General features: G+C 51.8%; 1 protein-coding gene across 6 annotated transcripts in view; it reads right to left on the bottom strand.

Annotated features, from left to right (window-relative positions):
* The window catches only part of DAB2IP (DAB2 interacting protein), a 74888-nt gene that overhangs the window by 46950 nt on the left and 13823 nt on the right, over nucleotides 1-14115 (bottom strand). For 3 of the 6 annotated variants that reach the window (XM_026712334.2, XM_026712337.2, XM_087914540.1), the window contains exon 2: nucleotides 6481-6584. In XM_026712334.2, the coding sequence (XP_026568119.1) occupies nucleotides 6481-6584 (104 nt within the window). Of the gene's footprint in view, nucleotides 1-6480; nucleotides 6585-6742; nucleotides 6764-9653; nucleotides 10051-14115 lie in introns of those variants that run through there. The other 3 variants (XM_026712336.2, XM_087914542.1, XM_087914541.1) reach the window with 3 other exon arrangements.

Genomic DNA, 14115 nt, shown 5'->3' with positions numbered 1-14115 from the left:
CTGCTTCTGCTGCTTTCCTTGCACGAAGCCAAAAGTCTCTCCCTTTCTCTCTCCCCCTGAGAAGGGAGCTGGAGATAGTATCATGTGATCCCCAATAAAGAATGATCAATCGGTAGGAAAACGGGGTAGAGAACTTTCCTGCAGACTTTTGGGGGGATTTTCCCAGGTTCTCTGGTCCATGGGATTTAAAATTATGAGTTCGGTGGTCCCTGAGGTCCAAAACGTTGGTGACCCCTGGCCTAGGGGCCAGAGGCGCCAGCCTGACGGCCCACAAATCCCCCAGGCTGAAGCTCCCTCTCCTAAGAAGTGAGCCAGGGCTGGGCATTGGAGCCTCCATGGTTAGAGACAGTGTACCAGGGTTAACTGGAGTGCTGAGATTCTCAGCTCTTATCCATTAAGGTACCAGGCTGGATGCACCTTGGGCATCCTTGCTCCTCTGTTCCCTACCCAACAATGCCAACCCTCCGCTGGTCCAAAGAGGGGAGAACCCTGGGGGGATCCTCTCTTACCTCAAAGCAAACCGGCCTTCCCTTTTTGTCCCCTCTCCCAAATGTGCCATCTCGCCTTGCAGCCCTTCTCCAGCCCCACAGCAATCGCATGTGGGTAAACGGCGCTCAGCGTGGCTGGGAAGCTGCCCAGACAAACCAGCAAGGCTTTGGAGAACGCGCTTCACCGATGGACCCAGAGATGGAGGAGAAAAAAAAAAAAGAGAGAGAGGCTTGGAGCCTTTCCCAAATCAATCTAGAAATTTTCATGTTGAAGCTTCTCCGGTGCCTGGCAGAAAACGCACGAGATTTATTTCCCAACAGAGAGCAGTAGATCCCAATCAAAAGCAAGCATCTGAAACCCCAGACAACGTGTGCGGGAGAAAGACGGGAATCTTTGGAGAGCAGAGCAGATAATCATCGCCGGCTGACAGGAATTTATTCGCCTTCCTATAAATCTTGCTAGCCCCTTTTCATCAGGCACAAGCGGCCTGGTGTTCGCGCCCTCCTGATCAGCGATGGATCGCTGCCGTGCCATCCTCGTCTCACACTTTTCCAAAGGCCGGCTGGCATCCCTCTGGGGTGGTGAGTTGTCTCAGCAACTGGCAAGTGGCCACACACACACACACACGTTCAGGGAAGGCCACTAGCAGCCCAGTTTTGCTTGCCCTCCTCGGAAGGCATCTTCGGACAGGGATGAGGGTTTCTCTTGTGGTAGGGCTGGAAGAAATGCCCACTGCTGGAGTCCGGCTGCTGATAAAAGTGGTGGGAATGTTGGGGGAATCTCTGGAAGGGAGGCGTGGAAGCTCTCGAGCATTTCCTTGCAAAAACCTCTGTCCGTTTCAGCAAGGGCTAGAAACTTGATGAAGAATACATGCCGACCTTTCCGCAGAATGCAAGAAAAGGCAGTTCAGGCTGGGCTTCATTGAGACATGGCTGGAGGGTCACCCTTCAGAGGCCCTTGAGGGAATCTTGCACACAGTAGGGGCTGGTTTAGATGATCTCTTAGAGCAGGGGTTGCCAACTTTTTGGACCTCAGGGACCACCACACTCATAATTTTAAATCCTGTGGACTAGAGACCCTGGGACAATCCCCCCAAAAGTCTGCAGGAAAATTCCCCACCCTGTTTTCCTACCGATCGATCGTTCTTTATTTGGGATCGCAGGATACCATCTCCAGCTCCGTTCTCAGGGCGAGAGAGAGAGAGGGAGAAACTTTTGGCTTCATGCAAGGAAAGCAGCAGAAGCAGCAGAAGTCTTTCTTTCTCTCCCCCAAACTCCACCAGAAATGAGTCTTTGTGAGACTTGTCACGCAGGTGCAGACTCTTGGAGCCTTGCAGGGTCCCAAAGACTCATTTCTGGGGGAGTTTGGGGGAGAGAAAGAAAGACTTTGGCTGCTTTCCTTGCGTGCTGCCAAAAGCAGAAGAAGAAAGAAGCAGAAAGAAGCAGCCCCATGGCCAGGCAAGGTGCGTGGGGTGAGTGGGGCAAGTTCCCCCCCTCCGCCCTTCTCCCCCTCCCCTCACTACCTCATGTTGTTCGCAATGCAAGCAACACAAGCCTTGTGTTCCCGCACAGCCTGGATTAATTGCTTTGGGGGTGACATTTCTCTGTGGACCACCAAAATTTTCTCGTGGACCACCGGTGGTCCCCAGTCCACTGGTTGGCGACCCCTGTCTTAGAGCTCTCAACAGCCTTCTGATGTGATGCTCTCCTGGCTTCCCATCGTCCTCTTCCCTCTGATTGGGGAAGTGAGGAAGCAGAAATAATTTAACCTCTGTTAAGGCTGCCAGATAATCGCATTGCTTAAAAATCGAACAAGCCGCTGCCACAAATTAGAATGCTGCACTCTCCTTGGCAGACACACACACACACACACACACACAGAGTCCCATTTTCCCCACTGAACAGGAAAAGGTTTCGTTTCCTGACATGCATCCTTACAGCGCCCCATCCTGGAAAGGGCGGGTGGGACATGCCACTAGCGCCTCCCCTACTCAGTGCAGGATTTCAGAGTGGTCTGTGTGTGTGTGTGTGTGTGTGTGTGTGTGTGTGTGTGAGAGATGGCTGGCAGGCTCTGCTCTCCCCTCCAGGGTAAGCCCCACCAAGCCCACAGCATTGCAGGCATTTTGAGCGTCCAGAATGGTCGTACAACGGAATTCTTAGGTGTCTTTCTTTTTCGAAAAGGCTTCTCGATCAAAACTTGTCAGGGACTTTGGCCGCAGGAGCCGCCCAGGCAGCTTCTCCACCGCGCAAGCCCCTTTCCCGGGTCCTCCGCAGCCTGCGGGGGCCAAAGTGCCCAATACAATGCCACCCTTGACCCTTTTGCTCCCTGACCAGTTCGTCCGTTTTTCAGAACGTGCCAAACTGGAGAAAAAGGCCCCGGCATAGCGGAGAAACGAAATCCAGTCACCATGGCAACGGAAGTTGGAAAGAGCGGGTGGAAATCAATGTCACCTCCCTGGCTGCTCCAGCGGCTGCTGTTGAGGTGGCAGGGAGAGGAGGCAGTCTGGCAGCAGCGGGCACGGCCTGGCGCTGGAAAGGAGGCTGAAGGACGGGCACAGCAGGCGGCTGATCATCACAACGGAGAGGGAGCCGCAGGGTTGGCAAAGGGGCAGGAACGGAGGAGGGAAGGAGGGCCCCGAGGTGTCTGGGATCAGGACTGTAGGGTGCTGGGTGACATGGAGGAATCAGGACTCTTCCCTCCCCTGGAACTCACTGCCACAAGAGGCAAAGGACAGCACTAAACTGCTCCTTCTGGAGGAAAAGTCACCACCCGGATCGGCCCGGATGTGCTTAACCCTCAACCTGAACAGAACGAGGGTGCAAAGCCAGATCTAAAACCTGCCCGCCCACTTAGAGTTCGGAGCAAAGGGTAAACTGAGGCCCAAGGGAGGCCAAAAAAGGCTGGAAGCCTCACCAGCCTGGAATACAAATCCCATTGTCCCTCGGATACCAGCTGGAGCAGGGGTCGCCAACCTTTTGGACCTCAGGGACCACCACACTCATAATTTTAAATCCTGCAGACCAGAAACCTTGAGAAAATATTCAAAAAAAGTCTGCAGGAAAATTCCCTACCCCGTTTTCCTACCAATGGATCATTCTTTATTTGGGAATCGCAGGATACCTTCTCCAGCTCCGTTCTCAGGGGGAAAGAGAGAGACTTTTGGCTTCATGCAAGGAAAGCAGCAGAAGCTGCAGAAGTCTTTCTCTCCCCTAAACTCTGTCAGTAATGAGTCTTGGCCAGCACAGCCTCTGTGCTGGGGCAGGAGGCCTTGCAGGGGCCCAAAGACTCATTTCTGGCGGAGTTTGGGGGAGAGAAAGAAAGACTTTGGCTGCTTTCCTTGCATGCACCAAAAGCAGAAGAAGAAAGAAGCGGAAAGAAGCAGCCCCGTGGCCAGGCCAGGCGCGTGGGGCGAGTGGGGCAAGTTACCCCCCTCCGCCCTTCTCCCTCCCCTCACTACCTTGTGTTGTTCGCAATGCAAGCGACGCAAGCCTTGTGTTCCCGCGCAGCCTGGATTAATTGCTTTGGGGGGGGGGTGGACATTTCTCTGCGGACCACCAAAATTTTCTCGCGGACCACCAGTGGTCCCTGGCCCACTGATTGGAGAGCCTGGCTCCCCCTTCCAAACACTGCTGAGTGCTCCTGCACGTTCAGACCCATAATCCACAGCAGAGCGTAGCTTGGATGGAGGAGGTTGAGGTTGGACGTCTTCAGACAGCCTGCTGGCCCTTGCAGCCACTTCGGGAATTGGGAGCCAATCCGTGGCCACCCAGCCTCGCTTAGGAAGGGAGAAAGAAGGGTGGGCTTTGGGGCTTTGATGCCCTTCCTCTCTTGACCTCCCATCGACTGAACCCCACCGGTCGATTCCCCCCAAAACGATTTGCGTATAATTTGTTGCCGGTAGCTGGGCGGCTGGCGGACAGTTTAACGATAATCACTTGCATGTTTATATATCACGGAAGGTAACGTGCCTTTTTTTCTCCTTAAAATTCAGTACCCATAAGAGGTTTTTTTTTTCTTCCCTTCTTCTTTGTTTTCTTTTCTTTAAAAAAAAAAAACAGCCAGGGAGAAAGGAATCATCCACAGACCCAAATTATAGTAATTTTCCCTTTTTTTTTTGGTTCAAGCGGTTTAGTAAACAATTAGGTTTCAATTAAAGAGGGAGGGCTCCCACTGCGGAGAACGGGGCCGACGGCTCTCGGCTCTCTCCGCCGGGCAGAAAATCCTCTTGAAGAAAAGGACACCATTAAAACATAATTTACTCAGAGGTGGTGGGTGGGGGAGGGGTAACTCAAGGTCTGCAGGAGCGGAGGTGGAAGGGCAGGCATTGCTAAGGGTGCAAACTCCGGCTCTCCTATCCCTGCTTGCAGAAAGTGAAGCTGGGGTGCGCCGGGGGGAGGCAGGAGTGGGGGGAAGAGCCGACCACCATGAGGACAGGAGACTTTCGCAGTGCCAGGTCTGGTTCTTTGCAGGCATTGCTGCAGGACTCAGGCCCCTGGTCTTCCCTCTGGAGGTGGCTAGGAGGGGAAGGCACGCCGGGCATTGTCCTCTGAGGCCCACGACTGCTTGACCTGCCCCTAGGATGGCATCCTCGTGCCCGCAAAGCATAGAATAATTTTCTCTCTTACATAGGCCATTCTCATCCCGGACATTTGTATTTCGAACGGTTACCATCAGGGAGGTGTTATAGGTGTCTTAAAATGAGGACGAATAGATTGAGTTTCTTTCTAATTGTCTTGAATCAAACAGTGCATTTGTGATTTAGTCCTATAATAATAATAATAATAATAATAATAATAATAATAATAATAATAATTATTATTATTATTATTATTCTACACAAAAATGACAGTATACACAGCAGACGAGATAACCATGCTGGGTTTCGTATCACAAATCACCGGTCGAACCCTTCCCAAGCGTTTAGGACTGCGTGGTGTATCAGCGGATTATGCGAGCAGATCCCAGTATGGTGGCCTTCTGCAGCTGACCGATGGTGATCTGGTCAGCGCCAATTGTTTTTAAGGGCTTGCCTAGGTCTTTAGGCACAGCACGAAGACCTAGGCAAGGACTTAAAAACTATTATTATTATTATTATTATTATTATTATTATTATTATTATTATTATTATTATTATTTTAAAATACTCTGTAGTGTGATTGTGATGTGGTGTTTGGGGCACTGCGCTGAAGTAGCTTTCAAAGTTCATTATATTCGTGGAATGCGGTGACAATAAAGGTATTCTATCCTATTCTTTTTTTTAAAAAAAAAATGCAGTTCGCTCGATCAAGCCGAAGCAGATAAAAATAAAGCGATTTGTGGTTAAAGCCACAGCTGAATTTCTTCTATCGTTCTCGAGGGCAGCCGCCCCTCCGCCCTCCCCGATGCCAGGCAAAAGGGAAAGCTGTTTGTTTTCAAGGAAGTGCCCCCCACCCACCCCTGACCAAACAGAAATAATAGCTGGACAAATGTCCCCCCCACCCCCACACCAGCCAAAGAGACGGAAGGGATGGGCTGTTTTTTTCCCCCCATTAAAATCTCCCTCCAGCTACTCTTTGATGGAATGTTTCTTCGAATGAGAAACCGTGAAAAATCAGGGCCACGAAAGGGAGGCAGGCAGGGAAGGGAGTCAATTCAATAAAGGATTGCTTTTATCCTTTCCTTTGGGGTAAATTTGGATAAATCGCTTTTGATGCGGAAGTCTTACATGAACAAGACTGGTCGAAAATTCAGCGCTGGCCTTTATAACAAGAGACTCCGCCTTGGCAGGCTAGGAGCCAATCACCACCATGGGGGGGCGTGGCCACTTGGGGGCATTTATCAAGCCCCGCCCTTGCATCCTCCTGCAGTGCTAAATTCATTCTCCTATGGGACTCCATGCCACTGGAAAAGGCGATGCAAGGGAGAGGCGCTGGTTCCTTTTCCTAGAACCAACCCCCCGCCGCCGCCCGAGGGCATGCAGAACATGTGCAGAGGGCAGAGAGAGGGACTCACCGTGACCCGGAACGGGGTGGTGGATGCCAAATCCATGCTGGGATTCTTCTCCAAAGCCCCACCCGGCATGCTACGTCTCTGCCCAGTCCTTTCCGGCGGGGAGTCTGCAAATGACACAAAGAAGAAAAGAATATTGAGCAGGGGAGAGAGAAAGGGGCACTTAAGAAAGAGTGGCCCCACCTGCAAGGACCCCCCAATCTGCCCTCTCCCCCCCGACCTCCCGGTCTTTTCCACCAAGGGATTACAATGGATTCACACCCACCGGTGAGAAGGACAGATTTTCACTCTCTCTGCACACACTAATCCTACGGGAGAACCGAGGAATCATGCTTCCAAGGGCTACTCCTTTCTTCTTCCGTTCCTACTATTTGGTCGTGCAGGTCCTGTGCTTTATCCAAATTGTCTATTTTCAACCTCTTCTCCTGCCGTGTTACTAACATCCCTTTCTGGGACAAGCCATCGAAATGCTACAACTGTGTTGCCAGACATTTAAAATCTCTTCCGTACTCGCGTACTTTCTTCGGGATCGGTTTTAAAGTTTGTATCTCCTTCCTCTTTGCATATTAATGGTTCGTCCCTTGTTATTTTTATATATTATGTTCTATAATATATTCTATATTATAGAATTCTATTCTATTCCATATTCTATTCTATTCTTCCTAGCAAAGCTAACATGGACTTCTCGTGGTAGTCTATTTACGTCTCGCACAGCAACTCAGAAGTACAAAAGTGAGAGTAAAGTCAGCTGCTCAGAGCCTGCCCTCAGCGCTTTGGATCCAGCCAAGCAACCCCCTCCCCAAAACTGCCCCCCCAATGCGTTTTCCTCCCCAGTTAGGTCTCTGCTCGCTGAAGGGCTGCCAGGTCGCACGATGCCTCGGTGTTCCTAACTGTTGGTGAGGAGATTCAGGCAGAAAATAAGCCCAGCTCTGCAGCCTGGATGTAGACAGGAGCATCAAAGAATAAAAGATGACATTTCCGCCACACAAAGCAAAGAAAACCAGAGCCTTCCGACTGTTTTTCCCGCATTTGATGACTCACGGGCCTGTCATTTCCAGAAAACCAGGCCCTTCACTTAACAAAGGTCCAAATTTCTCCTCGGCTTAACTCCCCGGACTTCAGCATTTCAAATTATTTTCCCCGTCGCTCCTTTCTTCTCTCAACAGACGGGAAGGAAAAACCATTTCCTTCAACCGTCAACATACCTGACAGCTGGCACCAAATAGGATTTGGATCAATCACCAGTGAAATGGATGCAGAAATGTTTTCACGAGAATCTCTTTTTCCAATTTTAACTTGGCTCATTGATCTGGCGAGGAGGAGAAGGAGGAGGAGGAGGAGGAGGAGGAGGAGGAGAAGATGAGAACAGGAGAGGGCAGGTAGCACCTCTTCTGGCTACCCCATTTTATTAAAAGCTTTCAGGAGCTGCAACTCTATCCTTCAGGTGCTGCAGTGCACAAAAACTGGTGCCATGCATTTATTTAGTTATTAAATTTATACGCCACCCATCTTGACATCAAGAGGCTCCAGGTGGGTTTTAAGGACATTTTGTTAATCGTAGTCTGGTGCTATCAGACTCCTTCTGCCATGGGCCACCATTGGAGGCTCGCTCTCCTACAATCTCTTACTGGAGAGAAAGTCTTACTAGTCTCCAATAAAGCCTATTATTTGGAATCCAAACACGCTTCGTATTTGGAAAAATTAGCAGAAGGTCCAAGGCGTGGGATGGCTGCATGCACATTCCTGCTCTACTCCAAGGGATTTGGAGAGGGCTGCTAATCTCCTGCAGCACGAACCCCGTATCTTGGGCGGCGTGCACCCAAAGGCATCGCGGGGAGAGCCCCCCCCTTGGAAATTACATCCCGGCTTTGCCGCTTGACAGCCAGCGGCTTCAACCTGGCCCTCAGAGGCAGGCACAGCGGGGCAAAGGGGACCCAGCTTGGCTACCTGCCTTCGCGCCAACCTGCAAATGGGGAGACTCCTCCTATCCCAGCAGGCTTTAATCCGCCCTCCCCAGACGGTGACGTTTGCCTGTTTTCCAAGGCTCCGACCGGGTGTCGTTGTGGAGGTTTTAAGTTAGGTTTGACTGTTTCCGAGTATGACTTGATGGCTTGTTGTCCCCTATAACTATCATTAAGTGTTGGACCTGATGATTCTTGACTCTTGACGAAGGTATCTTTTCTTTTCTGCACACTGAGAGCATTTGCACCAAGACAAATTCCTTGTGTGTCTAATCACACTTGGCCAATAAAGAATTCTATTCTATTCTGTTCTGTTCTATTCCAATTTCTATTCTAATTCTAATTTTCATATTCTATTCTATGTGACCGTCTGACAAGCCAAAATAATAGGGAGGGAATAATAATTCCCAAAATAATAATGGGAGGGAAAGGCGATTTTGCAGTATCCTTCCCTGCCACGCCCACCAAGCCACGCCCACAGAACCGGTAGTAAAAAAAATTGAATCCGGATCCCTGGTATCCAGCCCCCCTCCCCGGCCCTCCCCTTTCCCTTCCCTGCTGCCAAGATCCATCTCCTTGGAGGGAGGGGTGTTCCCAAGTGGTATTTTTGAGCTGTGTTTCCCCCTGAGGAATGAGAAATAAGTCTCTTTGCTATTTCCTCTTTCGGATCAGCCATATCTTTAACTTTCTTTTCTTTTCTTTTCTTTTCTTTTTCTTTTTTGCTTAAGAGCCAGGCAACATTTTACAAACTTTGCTTAAACGCCACAAAGTAAGCGGACAATATAACTTTCCGGAAACACAAACTGAAAAAAATAAAATAAAAAATGAAACGTGCTTGTTTGGAAAAAAGAAAGAGAAAAGGAGGCCCTGAGAAAAGCTTGGCCGATTTCTCTGGGGACTGCACCCCCCCACTTAGGGGAGGAGAGTCGGATCCAGTCTGCCCCTCCCTGGTAGAATTGGCTCTCGGCTGCAAACTAGCAAAGGCCTGGCTTCCGAGAATTGGACCCCACGTACACAGACCCAATTCTGCCTTGCAGCTCCTGCCGATTCACCTCCCCTGCCGCACAGGTGCCCCTCACCCCATCCCACCCAGCCAGCCGAGGGAGCTATCTGGCTACAGAGAAGCCCCCCCCGGGGGGGGGGAGCCTCGGGAAGGCAAGGCCAGCCTCTGCCAACTCCTCCCTGCTCAATAGGTGCCCCTGCAGGGTGACTCACCGAAGGAGGAGAAGCAGCGCCCGTCAGAGACTGACGTGCCATGATGAGCTGGGCAGCTGCCCAGAGAGCCTCGTGGTGGAAGAGGGTGACCTCATGGAGTGGCGGAGGAAGGGGGTTCTGGGCCCAGCTCTGGAAGGCCAGCGGAGATGGCGGAGATCCGGGCCTGGAAGGGAAGGCCCGGGCCTTGGGGGGCTTCTTGGAGTAAGTCCAACGGGCTCCGAGGGACCCCCGGAGGCCGAGGCAGTGGGAAAAGCTGGGGGCACAAGCCCAAAACACACAAGAGGCACCCCAATTCTCTTTCCGGGGAAGCCTGGCCAATGAAAACTGGCCCTTGCCGTCATCTGATGCCTCCCTTCTGGGCAACCCATTGGCAGAAAATCCTGACACCCTCCGATCTTTTTAAAGGGAGGGGCGGGGCTTCCGCAGAACCAGGTGGAACTGGATTTACCTGTCCTGACTTGGCCACACCCCCACCTGCCCAGGGAGCTGCATCACCTCCAGTGAGTTCAGGTATTTCCCTCGCCCCACCTCAATTGGGCTGCAAACGCAACCCAACCATGTTGTTTTTGTGTGTGTGTGTGTGTGTGTGTGTGTGTGCTTGCACAAGTTGTGTGGGAAGAATGGGCTCACTTATGGAAGCAGAGGGAAGGGGAAGGAAGGGGGGAGAGCCCTGGAGCCATTTCCCTTCCCTTGCAGGCTCACAGATTACAACCACACCTTCGTTATACTGGCAAACTATCAAGGCCACGATCCTCATTGCAAATTGCTCTTTGGCCAAAGAAATGTATTGCCCGGTCTCTGGAAACCTCCAAGTTGGAGGCAGCTTTCGATCAGCCAGAGAGGGAGGGTCTCTCTCTCTCTTTCTTGGTCCTTTAAAGTCCACCTTTCAGCCCTGCTGGGGTCCTTCCCTTCTCCTTTTATGTTCCTGCCTGTCATTTAGCAAACAAAAACTGACGCCTAACCACCTAAATGTTGCTTCTGGTTCGAAAGGCAAAACACCAACCAGTTTCCAGCAATGCTCGAAGTCAAGTTCGGGCAGGCGAGCAACAGCTGCCAGCAGGCCACGCCTGGGAAGGATTTGTTTACCTTCCCAGCATCGCCGTGAGAGCCCGCGCTCTGGTTTACGTTTTCCTGAAAGGATCCGGGTGGCCTCCTTTCTCCTCCCCTGTCCAAGGGCCCTGCTGGCTTTCCAAGGCAGCCGCCCTCCTTTGCGCCATTCAGTTCCTGGAATGCAGCCGGCCCAGCTGAGCACTTCCTGATTCCAGAGGGAAGGAGGCCTCTGACTTGCCCGAGGGCACCAGCGCCCTCCTTCAGGGAAGAAGGAGGGCACCTGCTCTGGACTGGCACAAGGCTGGAGACCATCTCTCAGCCCATCGCATTTCCTCCCCGCCCTGTCACTCGACAAGTGGACCAGGCTGGGGCTGGCCAAGGCCCCCATCAGGCTGGGTCCATGGGCGGCTGGGAGGTTGGCCGTTTGGGTCCCCCACCCCAGCTGGAGAGGAGAAGCCCCCCTCTTCTCCCGCCTTCCGCCACGTTGCCGATTCTAAGGCCGGAGGCGGCACCCTGGCAACACTTAACCTGCAAGATGGGCACCGGAGATGGGCAAGGCTCAGGCCAGGGCGCCCCTGAGGGTCTTTGCTCTCCAAGCCTTGCGACTCGGTGGGTGCAAGCTGACTTTGGAAGACCCCGGCCAGCTCAATCCTTGCCATTTGCCTGGCTCCCACGGAGGCCTTCTCCACGGGCTACCCAGGACCGCTGGCCGTGTGGGAGATGGTGAAGAGGAAGTAGCAAGAAACCAGAGAGAAGTCCCAAACTCTTCACTCAGTTGCCATGGATACTGTTTAATCATCAGAGATGAAAGCTACTGGTTGCTGTGGCAACCCAACGGCCCAGGAAGCATCCCAAGGCAAGTGAGGATGAGGAGGCAGGCCCGGTATCCTGTCTGTGGGACTCCCTGCCTCAGGATAAAAGTGAGGGGCCTGGGAAGGTCCTTACAGAGAAGGAGAGCTGCTCTGACCCTTGTTAGCCCAGCCTCTACTTTTGACTCCCAAAGAAAGCGGAATATCTCTAAAAAAAACCCATCAAACATTTTAATCGGCCGCAGTTTTCTGAGGCCAAGCCAAGGGAGAGGAGGGGCCAGCATTAAAACCCATAAACTGATCAAGCTTATGGTGTTCTGGCTTTTAGGCTGCTTGGGTATCATTGGTTTGCTTTCGCAGAGAAGGTGGGAAAATGCCGGTTCTTGAAAACTGCGGCTCGACAGTTGGCGGGAACATGCCCAGCCCAAGCGCGATTTTTGCTACGGACACTCAACAACACAGAAGGCAAAAAGGAACATCTGGCAAATCCAGTGTGCTACTACTGTTTCCAGTTTCTTTTCCCCCAAAACTAAGAGAGAGAGAGAGAGGGGGAGAGAGAGAGAGAGAAAGAGAGAAGAGAGAAGAGAAGAGAAAGGAGAGAGGGAGAGAGAGAGAGAAAGAAAGAGAGAAGAGAGAGAGAAAGAGGGGAGAGAGAGAGAAAGTAAGAGAAAGAGAGAGAGAGAAAGAGAGAGAGAGAGGGAGAGAGAGAGAGGAGAGAGAGAGAGAAAGAAAGAGAGAAGAGAGAGAGAAAGAGGAGAGAGGAGAGAGAAAGAAAGTAAGAGAGAAAGAGAGAGAGAGAAAGAGAGAGAGAGAGGGAGAGAGAGAGAGAGAGAGAGAGAGAAAGAAAGAGAGAAGAGAGAGAGAAAGAGGAGAGAGGGAGAGAGAAAGAAAGTAAGAGAGAAGAGAGAGAGAGAGAGAAAGAGAGAAGAGAGAGAGAAGAGAGAGAGAGAGAGCACTGAGCAGAACCCTTGACGTCTGTTCTTCATATTTGTGATTTCTGCTGGTGGTGGTTGAGTTCACAAGACTGTAAAATGCTCCATTATGTCCCACCACCCCTCAAAATAAATGTTTTAATATGAAAAATAAAAATAAAAACAAAACCCACAGACTCTCCTCCATTCTATTGCAGCCAAACCTCCATGGCTCTGTCTCTGTTCTAGCCTTACCAAAACACAGAGGGCCTGTCCAGATGCCTTCACCAGTCCTCATCATGCTCTCCACCCCCATCCCACCCACTCCCCTTTCCCCCCGCCTGATGAGGCCTGGCTGGAGGGAGCACATACAATGGGCCTCTTTCCTGCACTTGTCCCAGGAACACAGCAATCAAAGTGCCTCCTCACGGGCCCCCTCGTAGCCTCTGCGCCCATCGCGGGAGCCCCTAACCCTTTGGAGAAAGAAGCCCGGTTGGGGGGCTGCCTCCCCAGTGCCTGTGCCGGCTCTCCCAAACACCAGCTGCCCAGGAGTGGGATTCAAATATATTTTTTTTTTACTACCGGTTCTGTGGGCGTGGCATTGCTTGGTGGGCGTGGCAGGGGAAGGTCACTGCAAAATCCCCTCCCCCTCCCCACCCCACTAACCTACTTTTCCGCTCCTTTTGCAGGGCAATGAAAGAAGTCCCAGCCAATCAGCTGGGACTCAGAAGGTAGAGAATATAGATGGGGGAAGGGCCACTCAGAGGTGGTATTGGCTGGTCCTCTGAACTGCTCAAAATTTCGGCTACCGGTTCTCTAGAACTGGTCAGAACCTGCTGAATCCCACCTCTGCAAGCTGCCTCTGGAGCAATTCCTGACGTTTCTGGAAAGCGGCCTTCAACCTGGAACCGGCCTGTCCAGACAAAACAGCCTTATCTGCAGAGCCTCTCAGCTGCTGTTTCAAACCCAGAAACCAGCAAGTCCAGGAAAGGCTCCCAGGGGAAACAAACACTCCAGCCAGCCGGAAAAGAAAAACCAAAAAAACGCATCCTGCCAAATATTTATGGAGAAGGAAAGGCTCTTCTCTTCTCTTCTCTTCTCTTCCTCCTGCTGGTGGCATTTGGAAAGCACCGCAGGCGATTGTGACTAGAGAAGAAACAAACCGGCTTTGGAATTAACTCCCTTTCTGGGTTTGAAAGCAGTCAGAGAATCTTAAACTAGCCCGTCTGGTTCGGTTCGCCCAACAAGACAATTCCCCAAAGGGCAAAAGTTAAGGCATTCTCCAAGGGCCTCTTTCTGGGGACTCGCGGGGACAGCGACACTGACCAGTGACCTTCTCAAGAGTCCAGCCCTGCTGTGCAAGCCAAAAGGTCCCAAGCCCCGGCTAAACAAGGTGGCAGCTCGATCCCAGGAAAAGGCCGCGAAAGTCAGGAGAGAAATGGGGCCAAGCTGGAAGCGAAAGAAAAGAACACTCCAGCTTCCCTTCGCGGGTGCATTTGACTGGAAAGAGCACTTGGGGTCCTGGAAGGGAAGGAGCCGCAGCTCAGCTTATTTTTAACCCTGCATCTGGGTCAGCGGCTGCCTGGAGTCGAATAAGGGGAGGGGGGAGGGGAGGAGCAGGGAAGGAAGGAAGGAAGCAAAGAAAGAAGGGAAGGAAGGAAAGAAATAGGAAGGAAGGAAGGAGAAGGAGGA

The sequence above is a fragment of the Pseudonaja textilis genome, chromosome 17 (genome assembly GCF_049901715.1).
Source record: "Pseudonaja textilis isolate UNSWEBS1 chromosome 17, rPseTex1.2, whole genome shotgun sequence".
NCBI classification, from domain to species: Eukaryota; Metazoa; Chordata; class Lepidosauria; order Squamata; family Elapidae; genus Pseudonaja; species Pseudonaja textilis.
This window is presented reverse-complemented; position numbering and strand designations above follow the sequence as displayed.